Genomic DNA, 19428 nt, shown 5'->3' with positions numbered 1-19428 from the left:
CCCATCCATCCATTCATCCATCCACCCTCCCCCCCCCATCCATCCACCACCCACCCATCCATCCATCCATCCATCCATCCATCCATCCATCCACCCATCCATCCAACCATCAATCCATCCATCCATCATCATCCATCCATCCATCCATCCATCCATCCATCCATCCATATACCCATCATCCATCCATCCATCCATCCATCCATCCATCCATCCATCCATCCATCATCCATCCATCCATCTATCCATCCATCCATCCATCCATCCATCCATCCATCATCCATCCATATATACTCATCCATTCATCCGTCCACCCACCATCATCCATCCATATATACTCATCCATTCATCCATCCACCCACCCATCATCCATCCATCCATCCACCTATATATCCAACCATCCACCCATCCATCTTCTCACACACCCTTTCACTCACCGAGTATTTTCTGCGTACCTCTATCTCAGGCACATTCTCTGGCTGAGTGGCCTGAGGTACATTCCATACTACCCTGACTCTTTGTAAAGTCTGGACAGTGATGTTTATCCTAAGCGTATGTATATAAATTATGAGAGCCTGTACAGGCAAAGTACCTGGAACTTAGGTGTTCAGGGAGGGCAATTTCTCTCCTCTTCCTTCTCTCCCATTCTCTTCTCTTTTTTTTTTTTCTGCTCATATTGAGACCCCCACAAGGAAGTGAGTGGGGCCAGTGCTGTATGATCGCATTCCTTGCCCTGCTCAGCAGATGTGCATGTTTTCTACAGAAGTGTGTCCATGCACACATGTGTAAACGTCTCTGCCCTGCTCTCTCTGCTCATGACTTCTAGGGCCAGCACCAACGTGAGCTTTGAACCCAGGGAATTCAGCCTAAGTAAGCCTAAGTACCTGTCTGGAATCTGCTCTCAGGGAAGCTTATCTGTATGTTCTGTGAGCCTCCAGGCTGAAGTTTGTCCTCGGTGGTTTTGGTGGGGCTTGATCTACAGGGGCTCCAGAAAAGAGATCCAACAAATAAGGCCAGTATCTTGGTGTCCTGGGCAGGATCTAGACAGCCTCAGAGGGCAATGCCCCCATTCCTTCCTGTGGTGTGTCCTTTCTGTCTATTCAGACAGTGGCTCCCCCGATTGCTCCTCTGAGGTTCCTTGTAGGTGTTGCCTGAGGAAACGAAGCCTCCACAGGCTCTTGCAGCAGCTTGGGAGGCCATTGGAGCATGTGGTGCAAGACAGTGCTGTTTTCCTGCAGAGACACAAGCACAGGTCAGAGCCGGGGTACTGTCATGGCTAAACTTGCTTGTGCAACTTAACACACACAGGAAGAGGGACCCTCGGTTGAGAAATTGCCTCAGTCAGATTGGCCTATCTGAGGGGATTTTTCTTGATTGCTAATTAGTGTAAGAGGATACAGTCCACTGTGGGTGGTGCCATCCCTAGGCAGAGGAGCATGGGCTCTGTAAGGAAGCTAGCTGAGTAAGCCAGGAAGCAGCTGCCCTGTTGGGTTCCATATCCGTGTCACTTTTCAATGTTTGCAGTGCTGGAGATGGAACCCAGAGCCATCTCATGCGTGTGTCTTGTACGAGCTGGGGAAGCTTGGGAAAACATCAAAGTTTGCTGCCCTCCAGTGGGACAATCAAGCTCCCTGCTCCTCCTTCCACACAGAGAGAGGGATGAAGACTGTACTTCCCATGCACACTTCTGCTCGTCACGTGGTGGCTGTGACTGTGGATCCCCGGATTTGCAAGGCTCCGTGGACAAAGGCTCTGCTGATTCCCAGCCTCCTTCTGTGTGTGACACACCCTGATTGAGTCATTGCTGGGAACTCCTAGGTGGCCCCTGACCTTCTCTCCTTTGAACCTTCATCTGGACTTCAAGGTCAGGCCTGCGGCATTTTAGAGGTTCTCGCTCCCACACGAGCAGTGTACATATTTGGCCAAGTTAGCAGGGAGGTGTCTGCCCTTGGACGAACATTCCCGTAGCTCTGAGAAAGTACTTCTTGCTGAAATTACTACCAAGGAGCCACTTCTGGCTGAAGCGAACTAGCTTTTGCCCTCTAAGGAGCCCAGTAATTCATCATGACAGTAAAAGGTCAGCACCCCAGAACCAACAAAAAAGACACAAATAACAACTCGGATTAATCCCCTACTCCAGTAAATCCTCTCGGTGCGCGATTCAGCGATTAGACACTTTTGAATGAAGGGCACTAGCCCTCCAGACAGACAGTTCCTACTTAATCAGTACATATACATGATCTAAAGACTATTTAAGAGGTCGAACTGCTCGAGCACCTGATTCACCTCAGCAAATATTTTGTTCTGCCTACATTTTTTTAAATGTAGATGGTATCATGTTTTATGATTTTTTCCCCCCGTGAGGCTGACTTTTTATTCTTATTACCCTGAGACAGGTCTCTCATGGAACTTGAAGTACAACCTTTTGGGTCGGCTGGCTGGCTGGCAAGCTCTAGAGATCCACTTGTCCTCACCCCTCAGTACCGGGGTTATAAGCACATGTGATCGTGCCTGACTGTTTAATGTGGTTTCCGGGGGTTCGAACCCAGGTCCCTATGCTTGTGTACCGAGCGTGCCCACAACTCGGCCCCCATTTGCCTACATTTTAGTAGCCATGATTTATTTATCTTCCCTTCTGGGTTTTTTTTTTTTTTTAATGAAAACCCTTTTACATCCCAAAGTCATCAAAGAATTTTATTTTTTTTTCCTTCTACAAGTTTAAATGTTGCCCTTGATGTTGGAATTGGTTTTTGTACGTCACATGATGCACTGGCTGGAGTTGTGTGTCAACTTGACATGAGCTGGAGTTATCACAGAGAAAGGAGCCTCCCTTGAGGAAATGCCTCCATGAGTCCCAGCTGTAAGGCATTTTCTCAATTAGTGATCAAGGGGGGAGGACCCAGCCCATTGTGGGTGGGACCATTCCTAGGCTGGTGGTCCTGGGCTCTATAAGAAAGCAAGGCTGAGCAAGCCAGGGGAAGCAAGCCAGTAAGTAACATCCCTCCATGGCCTCTGCATCAGCTCCTGCTTCCTGACCTGCTTGAGTTCCAGTCCTGACTTCCTTTGGTGATGAACAGCAATGTGGAAGTGTGAGCTGAATAAACCCTTTCCTCCCCAGCTTGCTCCTTGGTCATGATGTTTGCGCAGGAATAGAAACCCTGAGTAAGACACATGGCATCCAATACTTTTTTTTCTCTTCCTGATCTCTTCCATCACCATTTTTAACATGCAAATGGTTTTCCTATCTGTGTGTGGTGCTGACTGAACTTCCCCACCCAATCTTTCTCTTTGGGTAGACACGGAGTTGATCCCCCCCCGGTATTCTTGTTCTTAATTTTACCAAAAATCTACGAAAACATCCTCCATTCTTTATGCCATGTACTTGTTCGTTTTTCTAGAACTTTCCATAGATCTGCTGTTGGATTTGCTGCTCTTCTTTTGACCAAGCCTTGGTCTTTTGCTTCACTAATTAATGTCTGCTCTGTGGTTGTTCTTTTCTTTACTGTGTATGGGTGCTTGGTGTTGATCTTTTTAACTTTCTTCCTTTAAAATGATTTTGTTTGTTTGTTTGTTTAATGTATATGAGTGCTCTGTCTGCATGTACACCTGAATGCCGGTACTGGTGGTTGTGAGCCACTATGTGGTTATTGGGAATTGAACTCTGGACCTCTGGAAGAGCAGCCAGCACTCCTAACTTCTGTGTCACCTCTCCAGACCCTCTTTTTAACTTTCTAAGTTGAATTTTTAGTTCTTACGTTTCAAACTCATTGCTTATGTTCTAAGCACGTACGTCTGCATTTCCCATGGCGGATGCTTTGAGGAACCATGTATGTTCTGAGGTCTTGTTTCCAGTGTCAAGTACTCAACTGTATTTCCTAACAGCATAAAGAGGTTTTTTTTTTCTTCATCCCACCAACCAAGGGATGTGTTTGCAAGTTAGCAAAGGTTTCTTTTGTTATTAATTTTGTCATCATTCGAGGACGGCTCTATGAGCAGAGGTCTAGTTGCCACTCAAGTCCTTTTCTTCAGTTTGTTCTTTTGAGACAGGATCTCACTATGTAGCCCTGGCTGGCCTTGAACTCACAGAGATCCACGCGCCTCTGCCTCTGGGACTAAGCGTGTGCCACTACACCTGGCTCTAGAGAATTCTTCTGTGTTCCTCATACGTTTGAGAGGAATGTGTTCTGCCTTTGCTGGGAAGAAGCATTACACTTTCAATTGCATTCATAAAGAATTGTATTCTTACATCGATACTCATATACCTGGTTTTTAAATACTGATAATACATTATACATTCTGTGTTAAAATGAGTTGTAAGTTTTTCCTTTGTGTTTCTGTTAGCTTTACATGTTTTTCAAGCTAGGGTCATTTGATACATACGAATTAAAATTATCTTTCAGGGAGATTAACTCTCATCAAATACATTGGCCACATTTATCCTTAATAATACCTTCCGCTCAAAGTTTATTTTGTATGATAGCAATAGAGCTAGCTAGATTTCTTTTTGTTAGCATTGGTGCATGGTATTATATATATATATATATATATTCTTCCTTATATTATCAATATTTCTGTTTCATGTTAAATCTGTTCATTACAAAATAATTGTTTAAAAAAGATCAAATCTGGCAAACTCCCCCTTTCTTCTTTGAAAACCTTATTTACTATTATTGTTACTATTGGCTGTGTGGTGTGAAAGGTGTGCAAATGCTGTCACACGCTTGTCATGGTCAGAGGACAGATTTGTCCAGCCAATTCTCTCCTGCCACCTTCGCATGGCCTCTGGGGACTGTGCAGCCAGCTCAGCTGAGCCATGTCACGGGCACTTCTGTGGACACAGTGTCTCTCCCTGTAGCCCAGGCAGGCCTTGAATCCACGCTCCCCTATCTCAGGTCGCCAGTGCTGGGACTGTAGGTCCCGGCTACCATGCGTGTCTCTTCGTATCCTTCTAATTGGTCATTTTATTCCATTGGCGAATGAGATTACTCATATATTCTCACTTGTTCCTTTCCTCCTGATTTCTATTTCACCATCACCCTTCCCTGTCTAAATGTCCCCCTATTTTCTTGCTTTCTTCCAAACTGCCCCTGTCTTCACCCCCTTACCTCAGCATCTCGTGGATTTCCACCTTCCCTTTTAAGGTAAGGCTACCCAAGGCATTTCGATCTGCATAGGTGCGAAGTCCGTTGGCCATCAGCCACACCAAACCATGGTAGGAGTCCCACAGTGAGCAGACTCCAGCCTAGGTTTATAGAGACACTAGAAGGTTTTCCCATCTTCAATCCCTCTCATAGCCCCACAACCTGTTTCTGCCTTGAGCCCCAACACTTGCTGCAAAAGACTGTTAAGTGGGCTTCAAGAGAGAACAGGGCCACCTTTTCATTGTCTTCTCCCGGGAACACTTTAACTCCACCCCCTCCCCAGATCCCCACTCTGGCCCATGTGGAAGAGGGGAAGCTGACAACCCCCCACCCCCGCCTCCCGCTGTGTTCTTCACTGGACTCATGACAATTAGTTTCAGGATAGAAAAACCAAGACCTAATTCTATCAATGAATTTTTAAAAACTTTTGACGGTTTTATTTTTCGTTCATGTTGGGGGGATACCTAGGCAATGAAAGTTTAGCCTTGAAACATTTACTGGAGCAGTATCGGGGAGAGCACCTTTCTATTGCGTCTGAAAAGACCGTCAAGGCAGGAGCTTGGGCCAGCTGCAGCTCACACAGGGAGAAGGGGAGAAGGAAGCCTGTTGACCTTGAGAAGCTGAGGTCAGACCTCAGGCTGACCAGGGCTACCAGTTCTGGTAGCGCTGGTTCTAGTCACCATCAAGCCACCCTTGACCTCCCAGCTCTGTGAGTCAGTGACCACCTCTATCCGTCTTTCTTTACTGAATTTCTGTTGCTGGTGCTTACCAGGGTTCAGACTAGGAATATTCCTAAATACGTATCATTTGGACGAACTGAAGGTGTTAGAACACATTCAGCCACCAGGGGGCAGAACCCATCCCTCACGAGATGCCTCCCTCAGTCTCTCCAGACTGCCGCTTCCCTCTGTGATAACAGCAACATCCCAGGACAGGAGCTCCAGAACCTTCTTCCATTGGCCTCTACTGCCTGCAGGACAGGTGGCCGGACAGACCCACCAACTGCTCTGCTTGTATCTGTAACTCTGCGTATGTTGTTCTTAGCACTTAACATACCCTTTTTGCTTCGCCACCTTCGGGATGTTGAGGCTGGAACCCAGGGCCCCAGAGCGATGTCTCCAGCCCTTCATTTCTTTTTGGTGACCATTTCTACTCCTGTTTCAAGGCTGCTCAGCTGTCACCTCCTTGGGCAGCTGTCTCGGAGGTCTCCCAGAATTACTGACTCCTCTCGTGTTTCTGCACTTACTTCCCTGAGCGGCCACTGGTTTGCTTCTCTGTCTCCCAGAACACCATGAGCTGGGTGTGTTCTGAGGATGGGAGGAAAATATGCAGAGGAGGCAGAAAGGTGTCCTTTCTGTGACAGCAGAATGGTCCTGACTGAGGTATTGTCTCCAGGTACTGGGAGCTACTGAAGGCCCTGGAGCCCACGGGTTTGGGGAACTGTCTAACATTCCTGGCAAGTTCCCTGTGGCCTAGGCTGGCCCTTCCTCAGGACTCTGTGTGGAAGCTGTGAGTGTCTCAGAAGATGAGGAAAAGGAGCTTGCCCTTCCGTTGTTGCCCCTCCCACAAAGGTGCACCTGTGGGGAAAGGCTTGGTGGTCAGTCGGGTGTAGTAATGGGGTGTATGTGTCAGGGTGGTGTGGGGTGTATGCCTTTAAAAGGAGGGGCTTAGTGGAGAGAAGCTGGGCCATTGACTGTATGCTCTGGAGGGGATTTAGCTCAGCTGACTCCTCCCTCTCTGCCTCTCAGCCAGGATGAGGATGGATGAGGATGAGGTGAGCGGTTTGCTCCCCAGCATTCTCTGATGCACATGCTACCTCAGTCCTGAAGCAAAGCCGACAACGACCACACACTGAGACTTCCCAACCCTGTTTTGAAGCTGCTACCTCAGCTGTTTCACCTCACGGACAGAATGCTGACCCTGTCAGGAAATAACCCCCACCCCGGCACTGAGAGAGTGCAGGAAGAGGGCTTAGGCAGTTCTCCCAGGTGTCTGGGCACCAGCTCGGGTATCCAGAGATTCAGGTCTAGCCACGTACATGTTGCTGGTAAGTCCAAGGATCTAGGCTACACACGCCTGCTAGATCTGAACTCTGTCACTGAGCAATGGGAACCACAAAAAAGCCATCGTCTGTGAGCAATTACGCACACCAGGCCTGGTACTAGGCATTTTGTGTATTCAGTTGCTTGCCACGCTAATGCCGAAGATGGAGCACTGTACTGTGGAGGGGTGGCAAAGGTCAGAGAGGTTGGGAAACTTGCCTGAGGCAGCACAGCCAACAGGTTGGTGCTGGGTATGTTATGGTACGTGAGCAGGTTGCTTGAAGGAGAAACGAAGGTGTGGGGGAGCCCTACTTCCTGTTTAGCTCCTCCCCCGTCGCTTTGTCACCCAGTGGCATTGGACCGCTGGACAAAAACCTGTGAGAATCTCCAAGACTCACTTCGCTTTACAACTCCCATGTGAAGGAGAACGTTTGTTGATCATCTCTAGATGAGGACCCGGAACCCAGGAACTTGGGCCACTTTCCCACGGACTCAAAGCAAATAAAGATGGCGGCTTCCGGGGAGACCAGCTGCACCGGACTCCCTGCTATGCTCTCCTCAGGATGCAGGAAGCAGAGCTGGGGGCCGGGAGCTCCATCTCTCTGCAAGTGGGCCCACTCAGGTCTCCCTAGTCCTAGCTTTTGTTTACCCTGTCTCCTTGTGTTTCCTCTCTTGAAACTGGATTTTAAAAAAATTAATGCTTGTATGCATGCGTGCATAAGAGAGGGAGAGCGAGAGGGAGAGGGAGGGAGGGAGAGAGAGAGGAAGAGAGAGAGAGAGAGGGAGGATATGTATATATGTCATGGTGTACACGTGGAGATCAGAGGACAGCTTGTGACAGTCACCTCTCTGTACCGTGTGGATCCGGGGGATTAGACTTAGGTCATCAGCCTTGTTAGAGCGTATCTTTATTCACAGAGCCATGCCACCAGCTCCAGGATTGTTTACCTAAGATAAGGGAGATCCAAGACTCCCTCCAGACTCAGGCTACTGGCTGCTTATGCAAAGGTCCCCAGGGTATCTGATGCATTCTGGAAGCTCGTCTCGTGTCTCGCTGCCGAAGCAAGCAAACTGGCATGCATGACCGTTGCTTCAACAGTGAGCATGACACTTGGAGAAGCCTGCCATTAGACCCTGCTCTGGGGCTCTCCCTGTGCCCTGGGTATCCATGCCAGTATCTTCTCTGAGTCCCTAGTGTGCTCTCCAGAGTGTCTCAAGGGCTTCGATCTTAAAGTTAGGAAAGGAATTTCCTTCCACATGACTTCTCCTCAGCTCCCTCAGAAACTTCTTCCTCCTACCACAATCTTTCCAGGCCAGTGCTCTTTCTCCCTGTTTGGTCTGTCTCCTCTGCTCTGGTCAGCTGGCCACACGACACTTGGAGGATTCTACTGCTGATAGGGCTTTGAGGAAGCCATACCTTCAGATGTGGCTAGCAGCAGGGAGACTTATAAAGCTTGTCCTGAGGACGAGCAAATTGGAAGGAAGGGCCTAAAATAACATCCCTCCTGTCTGGCCCGGAACACTGTCTCTAGAAACTCAGTTTCTAGGAAAAGTCTGAAAGACATCTGGGCATACTCGGTTCAAGGATGCTCGCCTTGGAGTTGCTTACGGCAACAAACAGACCGAAGGCAGCATGAGCCAGGGCCTGTGCGTACGACCGACTCCTGATAGGGTCCAGAAAATCTTAGCAGCTTCCAGCTGTGACCCAGGCCGTACATGCCAGTTGTGCTGGCACGGACAGGCCATAGGACAGGTCTAGAGGGGCCCAGAGAGCCTGGGGGAACTTACCCCAAAGGCTGGAGGTGGGGTGAGTCCTGTAGTGACTGCCTTCAGCATCCAGAGTCACTGGGGCCACAGATGGAAGTGACAGCGTTGTCAGACACTGGAAACTTAGGGTTTTCCTTCATCTGTGACATCATGGTCTGTCTGCTCCCTGTGCAGAAAGAAAGGAAGACTCTTACCCTGGGGACACCTTACCCAGGACTGTCACCACATGTGCACCCAGATGTGGACAGTGAGAATAAGGATCCTCTGTGACTTTCAACGGTAGATCGTATTTGGAAAAAAGTAGCTTCTCCTCCGAGAGGGGAAAGGGAGGCTCAGAAGGTCATGAAACTCACAAGAAACTTCCTTCACGCCTGAGCCTATGCAAAAGTAAGCCATTCCTCTGGAGGAGGGGAGACCCTCGGGAGCTGCATTGCTACAGTGTCCCACATTGCTACAGCCCCCGCTGGGCTCTTCAGAGATGCAGAAGTCTGAGTTGCACCACGCTCATGTGACCCCAGTAAATCCATCAGCTTTTATCTGGCTGGACCTGGGTGGACTTGTCCCCCTGGCCTTTCTCTGCCCTCTGTACCTGGGATGAATTGAAAGCAATATGGTCAGGCACTTCCTCGCTACCTGTCTTGAGCGCCAGTCGGTGGGTGATGGTGGTATGTGGGTCATCCGCCAACACAGTACTGAGTCTTACGTGGGCTGTGATGTAGCTTGCCCTGCACCCTGCAGCTTTAGTATGGGGCACACACGGGACAAGAAGACCTGATGGCCATGTGGAACCTGGTACAGGCCCCCATTCGCTTCTTGTCTCTGAGCAGGGAGAATGTGACAGCCCAGTCAGGGGCGTCTCAGATGTAGACACCCTGGAATGCTACTCATCCCGGCTCCCAACACTCTGCTGTAAACAGGTTCTGTGTTACATAAATACCAGCGTCACCCAAAGCAAAGACACCTGGGGCTCCCTGGTGTTTCTGCACGGGCAGGACCAGCTCTTTAAGAGGTGAGACAATCTGGTCCCTGAGAAGGACGTGACCTTCTCAGAGTCACAGCCAGCAGATACCTCTGTGGAAAAGGCAGAGGCACCAGTAGGTCGGGCTGCCGGTCTCTAAGGCTAGAGATCTTGCCACAGAGCCACCTTGTGCATAGCCCATGCCCTGACCTATCCCCGCTCCGGCACTTGTAGCTAATCACGACAAGAACAAATTTCAATGTGTCTGCCTCTCCCCACTAAGCAACTCATCAGTATGAAAACCACGTTCCCCACTGCCACTGCGAGGGATTCTTGACATAACGCAGTTGGGGTTGTGGGCATAATTTTCTCCCTTGTTAAGCACTGATACGTGGTGATTGTTGGAAGGGTCCCCTGTGACGAATCCAAGTTCCCAGCTTTCAGAGGAAGGACAGGAGGCGCGGGCTCAGGAGACAACTTGAGTAACTCTGTAGTGTCCCGAGAAAATTCCATGGAAGCCCCGAACCTTTCAGCTTCTCCCATGTACAAAGAGCCATGGGGAATAGAATCCACTGCTTTCCCAGTGTAGACAAAGTTGTGCCAGGCACTGTGTGTGAACTGGTGCTGAATCTCATCCTGATCCTTTCGGGAGGTAGTTTTAATCCTGTCTTTTTTTCCTGATGGGAAACCTGGGGCTCAGAAAGGGCAAACATATCCCTAAATCCCCGGAGTGTGAAGCCGGGTATCAGTATTCATGTCTTACCCCCACGCCAGCACTGGAAAATTATCGTCCCGGGGCCCAATCCTACCTACTGTCTGTTCAAATCAAAAAGGCTATAAAAATGTAAAGTAGCACTTCATGACCCATGAAAATGTCACGCAACTGGCATTTTAGAGCCGGTAAACAATACTTGAGCGGGACCCAGCCGCCTTCCCGTATTTATTTGATGATCATGGCTGCCTTTGATGGAAGGGCAGGCAGTGTGTCATTTAGCAATTTGACGACGATCTGAGAAATGCATCGTTAGGGGATAGACCACCGTGCAGATGTCCCAGTGTGTACTTACACACTCTGAGTTGCCGAGGCCTTGCATCTACCTCAGCTGTATGGTATAGGCTGACATTTCCAGGTTAAGAACCTGTGCAGGGAGACACGGTTCTGAACGGTTCCGGCATCCCCAGCATAGCACTAAGAATTTGTGCATCTTGACATAGACACAGTACTGCAAAGTCATAGGCAACGAGAACTTTGGCTTCTCTGTTACAAGTTTAGATGTGGAAGCTATCTGACACTCTGAGGGGGAAAAGCCCATCTGTTCCCTGCTCCAACATCTTCTGTGGGTTCTGAAAGGTAAGCAACCCTTCCAAGTATGTCCCCAACAGGACATGTTGGCTGGTGTCTGCCCAGAGCATCACGTGCAGGGTGGAGGACTCTCTCTGTGTGTCCCAGGGGGAAAGGGACTTTTGAGGTTTCCCATGTCTGCTCACCTGGGTGAAGTCTTTTTTCCTAAAGGTGAAAGTTGACAAGTTGGTGGCTCTTTCATCTCTTCCCAGGTCCTGGGAAGGCAGTGTCTGCTGGCCTGTCTTAGAGAGAGGCCAGGGGACAGGCACAATCTGGGGGAGAAGTTGAAGTAGGGTGTTCAACCTCCATCTGGCACCATCTCCAGATGCACTATTTCCAGTGAGCGACCAACCACAACAGGGTCCCCACTGCTCCTTTTATTCTCCCCTCACCCCGACTTCCTCTGAGAGTAAGAGAGACTCTCATAGCCCACACTGTCTGCAGAGAAAGAAGAAGAAGTCGTGGCTTGCTGTGGCTTGGCTGTGGCTTGGCTGTGGCTGTGGGCTTACGAAGCAGCTTTGCAGTGGCATTTGGAACCCACCTGGGAGGGAGGAAGAAGAGGGTCGGATCTGGGCTAGCTAGGTGGTCCCAGACACTGCCTTACCCTAGATCTCTTCAGCCAAGCCTGTGGACGGCTGTCTGTGTCTGAATCCCATAATACATCCCTGTGTCCACTATGCCCTCACCTGTCCCCAGTGAAGGAGGAATGGGTCTTAGAAGGAATGGTAGAAAAACAAAGACCAAAAAAAAAAATGGATAAAGGAAGACCAGGTTTTGTTTGTTTGTTTTTTGGTTTTGTTCTTTTTTTAAAGCATCATGTTAAGAGAAAGAAGCCAGGCACAAAATGTAGCATTGTTGTTCCTTGAGTAGAGGCTGAAGAAATGAGTGGTGGGAACTGGGAGGTGACAACAAAAGGAACTGGGGGCTCTCTTGGTAGAATATACCAAGAATTAACTATGACAGTAGCCACATGCTTTTGTGAAGGTTCTAGAAACCACTGGCGTGTGGACTTTGAATGGAGGAGTGGATAGTACCTGAGGAAATGAGGACGGAAGATGAGATACAGATGGGAGGAGGAAGAGACAGATGCAGGACAAAGAAACACGTCTCTTCACGTGCCTGCCACACACCAGGGGTGGTAAGGGCCTTCACTCTCAAGGGCAGTCAGAGCTGTCGCCTCAGATTGACGAGTGTCACCAACCAATAAATAGAGACACCATGACTCATGCTGGGTCTATCCAACCTCCAGGCAGCTAACATCGGGAAAGAGAGGGAGACCTGTCCTACACCAGGCAGCCAGCAGGACCCGGGAGGCAGTGGGAGGGAGCTGCTGTCATTTACTGTTTGAGAGGAAGCTGTTAAATGCTGAAACCCATGTGACAAAAACCTAGGCCAGGTCAGAGAGTCAGATGACAGATTTAAACATATCTGGGCTCTTGAACGAGCCAACACGCTTTGGCCCGTGAAGAAAACTTCCCTTCTTAATAACAACAGCTCCTCTAGGGAAGCATGTCTGTTAGACATGAAGCTCTGGCATGTCGATGGCCATTGGAGCTCCATCTCCAGAGAGGGAACTTGAAACAGTAAGCAAAAATGCCACCCCCCCTCCTCCATCCCCCTCCCTCTCATCTCCCATCCCCAGTGTAGCGAGACCATGCTGTGGTGAAGGGTCTATGTATGGATGGCTGTCCTACCTAGAGACACTTTTTATGTCATTATCATGTGCCTTCGCTCTTCCAGGCCCATCTGTGGCAGCTGCTTGGCGGTGGGCGGCTTGGGGGAGACTTCCCACCCAAGGCTCTGTGACTCAGAAATGGCCCTGGATGCTTCTGTGAGATATGGCCCTGGCACCAAGTCTGGGAGGAGGGCCTGTTGTGACTCAGTGTGCATGAAAAAGGGAACAAGCTCTGCCTGAGTTTTTCTAGGCTCCCCAACTTCCCTCTTTGAGGCTTGGTTTCCTGATGTTTGGAGTGGGTGACTCTGACCACTTCTTAGGGTTCTCAGAGACCTAGGGCAAGGAATTAGTTTATTCATCAGCCTGCTAGGCACAGTGCTGGCTGTCAGGGACCCAGCAGTGATTAACATGGGGAGGACCTGCCCCCTGGGAGCTTATGGTGTAGTGGGGTAAACACAACCCAAAATGAAGGTGGGGTAGCATGTAGTAGCCTAGGAGGTGCTGACCACATGCACAAGAAGAAATTGTGCATTTGCAGGCTCCCGGTATTCAAAGCCTATGGCTGGGTAGACTTTGACCTTCAATCCAAAAGTACAGAAGGGTTGGACCTCCATCGAGTCACTTTTTGAAAGAGCCTGTGTGGTTTTAGAGGGGAGGAAGGCAGACTCAGGGACTGGAGACCACTCTGGCTCCTTGCAAGAGGAGGGTTGGAAGGTGAAGAAGGAGGTACCCAACTGGGACCAGGCACCATGGTCTTTGCCAAGCCAGGGGTGGAAACAAAGGGACTCTGCAGGAATGAGGAAGTTCTCACTCAGAAGTACCGATAGGCTAGGTGCCCAAGCATCTTATCTCCACAGAGATTATGGGAGCAAATGAGTAGGGGAATAAGACCCAAAGGGTCTTTCAGTCTGCTCCGCACTACAGATGGGTTAAAGTCTTCCAGTGCCTTGGCTTCCCCTTCTGGTATCTACAGGAATGAGTCTGAGGTGTCTGTCAAAAGCAGAAACAAGTTCAAGTCCAGGTGTTTGTTGGTGGACAGAGGCCAGGCTTGGAAAACAAACAGGTTTGGAATCTTAGTTCTGCCATGTCTGGAAGGGTGGTGGCCGGACACCAGTTGGTTTGTGTCTGGGAAGCTACTGATTCAGGGTCACCCTGTGAGAAGCCCTGCTTGTTTGCCCCAGTCAGGGCTATGTGTTGAGAGCACTGGCATCTAATAAGGGTTTGATAAACACATAGTAAAAAGCTCATATTTAGTGATGGAATCAGAGGGTGGGATGGGTGAGGTGTCCGTCCCTCCACAATGGGGCTGAGGAGGGACAGACAGAGCCTCAAGCTAGAAAGGTAGGACCAGTTAGTTTGGCTAACCTCTCCTGAGGTCTCTACCTTATCTGGCTGTGCCCTGCTCCTCTCCATTCAGGAGAGTCTGGGTCAGTTGCCTTCAAGATTCTTGCAGAATTAAAGGCTTTAAGTGAGTTCTGTTCTTGCCCTCAGACAGAGCAGAGAGGACAGAAAGGTAGCTGGGAGCTGTCTCAGTCAGTACCCAGGGTGACTCTGAGGACCAGAAGAAAATGTGGACATTCAGACTCCACCAGGTGCCCAGTACTCAAAGACTACTCAGTAATGGAGCTTGTAGGAATGGCCTACCATGACTTACTTGGAGAAATTTACTGGACTCTTTGAGCCTTGGTTGCCTGTCCATGAAGTGGAGGGTAGTGGCTAGAGAGCTGCTCTTGCAGAAAACCTAGTTCGATTCCCAACATCCGTGTCAGGTTCTCACACCTGTCTATCACTTTAGTTCTAGGGAATCTGATGCCCTCTTTTGGCCTCTGCAGATAGTAAAGGGAAGAAGCCTGGTGTAACTTAGTCATCTGCCAAGTGTGTTAAGAGGCTGCTGATTGATACAAAGTAATACACAGGCCTAACCGAACAGGACCTTTTTGTCTCTTGTCTAGTCTATTCCTCCTGCGTCTTTATCCTTCCTCCCAGATCCTCAGCTTTGTGAAAGAGGTGAAATGATTGAGGGGAGCATTTTACCCATCAGGTGGGGACCAGGAAGTCTCCAGGCATGGGGAGACCCTGTGCTGGCTTGGAGGATGAACTTGATGGGGGGTGGGGAATCCAGAGGCCAGAAAGATAGAATTTGTGACACTGTAGGCAGGGTTCAGGAACAGTAAGGTTTTCTCCAGAGGGAGGGTGGGAGGAGAGGAGCAGGTATGCAGTCTATGGGAGGACCCTCCTGTAGGAGGGTATGGTGCCTGTGAGGATGGACCGGATGGAGCCTAGGAACCTAATGAGGCAGTTCTAGCCCCAGCTTTCCTGCAGAACTCAGAGCCTAGCATCAGGGCTTGCAAATAAATGGATAATAAAAGGAATGGCTGGGTCTGCTCCACTGACCAGCACTGTAGGGGGCTAAGGTATGGTCTGTAGAAAGAGAAAGAAAAGCCACCTTAATTGAGCAATTCCTCTGTTAGGTGCTTTTCAAGGCCCTCTTCATGACTCAAGTAGGAGTTGGTTGTGTACACAGCAGCTTCCTCAGTGCCCCAAGACAGTGTCATGGGGTCCCTGTACCACCCTGCTGTGACTTTGTCCCTGGCGAGTTTATTGAAATCTCATTTTGATTCTATTTCTCTTCCCAGCCTGGACAGCTCTAAGAGGTGGACTCTTGCTGTCACTATGCTCTTCACATGCGCCCCCAGCCCCTACTATTACTGCACTCTGCTTACCCAGTGTTCTACAGAGTTGGTTTTTTTCCTTTTAAAGCAGCTGACAAGATTTTGCTTTTCTCTCTCCCCTACCCATGGATCAGTGTGACTCCCTTCTTAAACATCTACAGGCTCCCTCTGCTAGCTCACATCAAAGGGGTCATGATAGCCTCCTCTCCATGGCTCAGATCTACTAACCTCATTTCCAAAGCCCAGCTAAATGAAAGCCACCTGCCCCTCGCCTGTGTATGTCCTTCTCCAAACTCTACATACAAAGCCCATACTTGTGGTTCTACTGAGGCCACACCTTCCAACCTCTGCCATTCTCATTCCCTACCAACTTCGACACTCCCCAAGGAAGAAGTGATTGGTACATGCTTTTGCATGCTCTCCCGAGGGTATAACTGATCACTCACAACTCCTGAGTGGCAGAGTCAGGCCTTATCCTTAGGCTACCGGAGAGGAAAGGCAATTTAGTTAGAAAGAAGGGCCTATGAGTGAGTAGCACTCTGTTCAGGTCCCAGCCCAGTGGCCCTTGGTAAGATCTCTGCTACCTTTAATGCGGCCTTTTAAAAATGAAGGTAAACGTTTTACCTAAGAGAGCCAGCCATTGGGAGGATGAGAGATGATTTCTGTAAAATGCTCATGGAATGGTCTTAGCACCATCTACACCGAAGGTGGGGTGTCTCCCAGCACTTCCAACCCACAACCTTTACCTGATTGAGTTTCCCCGGGGGTGTGTGAGTTCTGTCCCACTCCACACTTGGAGCTTCAAGGGCTTCTCCTCCTGCCATCTACCTTCTCGGCTCTGGCTCCTGGGCAGCAGAGAGTTGTTCAACCTCAGGGAAGTTTTGTGAGAGTTGTGGCTTGCGAACTTGCAGTGGAAGAGCTGTTGGTACGCCGTGCGGAAGTCTCTGTTGAGAGCAGCGTACAGGATGGGGTTCAGGGCTGAATTGGCATAGCCCAACCATAGGACAATGCCCTCGACCGCCTCATTGATGGCATCATCCCCTCTCAGCCCACGGTAAACGAATGCAGTGAAGTAAGGAAACCAGCAGATGATGAACGCTCCCATGACGGCTGCCAGTGTCACGGTGGCTTTGTGCTCTCTGATGGTGGCTGCCTTCCAGGAGCTGATGTGGTTAATCCGTTTGGCCTGCTCCCTGGCGATCTTAAAGATTCTGTAGTAAGTGACACACATGATGAGAAGAGGCAGGTAGAAGGTGACCAGCCCATCCACCAGTCCATACACCTCATTGACCTGCACTTTGCACTTGAAGGTGTCATTGCTCCCTTTGGTCCCATTTCTGCTGTTCCATCCTAGGTGAATAGAGAGGAAGGATAGGGTGATAGAAATAACCCAAATAAAGACCAAAGAGATGGCAACTCGAACTGGGGTGACCAGCACAGGGTATCGCAGTGGGTCCGTGACAGCGCAGTAGCGGTCCAAGCTGATCATGAAGAGGTTGAGGATGGAGGCTGTGCAGAGCATCACATCCAAGCTGGTGTAGATGTTGCAGAAGATGTGGCCAAAACTCCACTTGAAGGACAGCTGGTAAATGGCAGAGAAGGGCAGCACCAGGAGTCCAAGAAGCAGGTCAGTGGCTGCCAGGGACACAATGAAGCAATTGGTCAGACTGCGGAGCCGACGGTTCAAGCTGACAGCCAGGCAGACGACCACATTGCCAGCAATGGTGATGAGGATGAGGGTGGTAAGGACCACACTGATGGTGACTTTCAATGCCATAGAGTCCAAGCAGCAGGAATGAACTGTGCCATTGGGCTCCATTCTGGGGCCCTGTGGCTTCTACATTCACCTCTTGGCCTTGGCCACTTCTCTTCCAGCTCTGACAATTGGGCTTCCAACCAAGCTAAAGGCAAGTTGGGGAAGGCTTAGTGATTGACCCAATGCTGTTCTAACAATAGATCAAGCTGTTCCTTGTAAAGTGCAGGACATGGATAAGAAGGAAGTAAGACAGGGCCTTAAAAGCTCACACCCCAGTCCTTAGCTGGTCTTCCAAGCCAGACTTCTCCCAGGTCTGTAATACATATCTACCTTCTAGGTTCCTCATGGAGTCTGAGGCACTGCCGGATGTGTCTTGAAGTGGCTTAGGTTTTATATGCAAGGGTTCACACACATAGGCTGTCATGTCCTTCTCCATGGCCGGTACCTGCTCCCATCGATGACTTAAGGTAGCAAACTATTAGCTACCCTCTCTGGGAGGTCATAGAAGCTGTAAATGTAAAGATCGAGTGTTTAGAACTTCAGAATTAGACCAACAGCATGACCTGTTTCAAAGTGAGTCTTTCTAGACATCAATCATGAGATGAGAGATTAGGAGTCAATGGGGACTCTTTTAGGTATCCCTCCTTAGGAAAGACCAAGATGGTCAGGGCACATGGTGGATGGTGAAGGGGACCAGGATGTAAGTCTATGATACCATGAGGAAAAAAAGTGGAGGGGCAGATCTAGGACAAGACTGCTTTCATTTGCCTCTGGTTGCTGCCCAACCCCACTGGTAGACATTTATCCTCAGTTGATTAAATGATGCATTGAATGAGTAGATAAATAAATGCACTCAATTTACTGAATTATTAAATGTGGGAAACAGTAAACCAGGAACTGACAAGTTTTTCCGAGAAAGAACCGGGCAGCCTGTATTCTTTTCTTTGTAGCCTGCAGGGTGTTTGCTGAAATGACAACTCTGCTACTGTAGCCTAAAAGCAGCCACGGGACTCTGCTCTGATCAAGCTTCGTGGTGGATGTGGAACTGTAAATTTCATATTGTTTTTTTCTGCTACAAAATCATCATGATTTCCTCCATCCCCCAACAATCTGGAAAAAAAAAAAAAAAGCAAGCACAGGGATAGTCTTGGTTTTGATTTTGTCACCTAATGTCTTCATGATCTGTCAACTCCATCCTTGCGTAGGGTTCAACACCCATGTCTAAGTCTCATTGTTTGTTTTTTGTTTTTTTTTTTTTATTTAGCAGTGTAAACATTTCTGCTTCCAAGTCAGCTGGTACACAGCTCACTCAATTCTAATGGCTGTATAACAGCCCATCGTGTGACTGGAAGTGGTTACTCTACCATTGTATCACCTGCTCAGGCATTTCAGTGATTTTCCTTCCCTCCCTCTCTCCCTCCCTTTTCCCTCCTGTACACACAATCCCTGATACCCGATCACCTCCACAAATCCCCTCCAGTGGGGACAGACTATGTTTCTAGTTGATGAGAAACAAGGTCATTCCTTGTTTCATGGCTTGCCCCTTTTACATGAATTCCTCCTGGTTTTTCTGAGCCGCCAGCAGGCTTTCCTGAGGATGGAGACTGTGGAAATCTAAATGACGGTGGAACCCTCTCAGAAGCAAGCGGATCGCCCGCCACAGGACATAAATTCTGCCTCTTCCAGCTCTGGCCTGGAGCTGCTCTGCAATCTGAATACAGATGCAGCCTCTGATTATGATGCCTGTGCTGGAGCAAGTATCAGGGTTCCCCAGCACCCTCTGCTGCTCCTACTGCCTCAGCCTCTTAGCCCTGTGAGCTGAGCCTCTGGGTAATATTTCTGGAGGAGTTTTTCATTACAAGAAGAGCCCAAACAGCACAGGTCTTACCACTTAATTAACTTTGGAGGGGGAGCAATAACATAGACATTTTTGAGACTCTGTATTTCTGATAATAATTTCCCCTGCATTTCCTTGACAGTTGGCTGTAGGCATTTTGGCATCAGGCTGGCATTCAAGTTAGCGTCTGGGAGAGTATTCACATTGGAGTGAGGCAACCCTCAATATGATTCAAAACCCA

General features: G+C 49.2%; 1 protein-coding gene across 1 annotated transcript; it reads right to left on the bottom strand.

The window, feature by feature from the left end:
* Window positions 1-653: 653 nt before the first annotated feature.
* Hrh2 (histamine receptor H2) lies at window positions 654-18068 on the bottom strand. The gene is made up of 3 exons (XM_032885114.1): window positions 16423-18068; window positions 8969-9113; window positions 654-1229 (listed from the first exon to the last, which is right to left on the bottom strand). The coding sequence occupies exons 1-2, from the start codon at window positions 17411-17413 to the stop codon at window positions 9010-9012; spliced, it is 1095 nt and encodes a 364-aa protein (XP_032741005.1). The 5' UTR covers window positions 17414-18068; the 3' UTR covers window positions 654-1229; window positions 8969-9009.
* Window positions 18069-19428: the final 1360 nt, after the last annotated feature.

This window comes from Rattus rattus, chromosome 14 (assembly GCF_011064425.1).
Source record: "Rattus rattus isolate New Zealand chromosome 14, Rrattus_CSIRO_v1, whole genome shotgun sequence".
NCBI lineage: Eukaryota > Metazoa > Chordata > Mammalia > Rodentia > Muridae > Rattus > Rattus rattus.
This window is presented reverse-complemented; position numbering and strand designations above follow the sequence as displayed.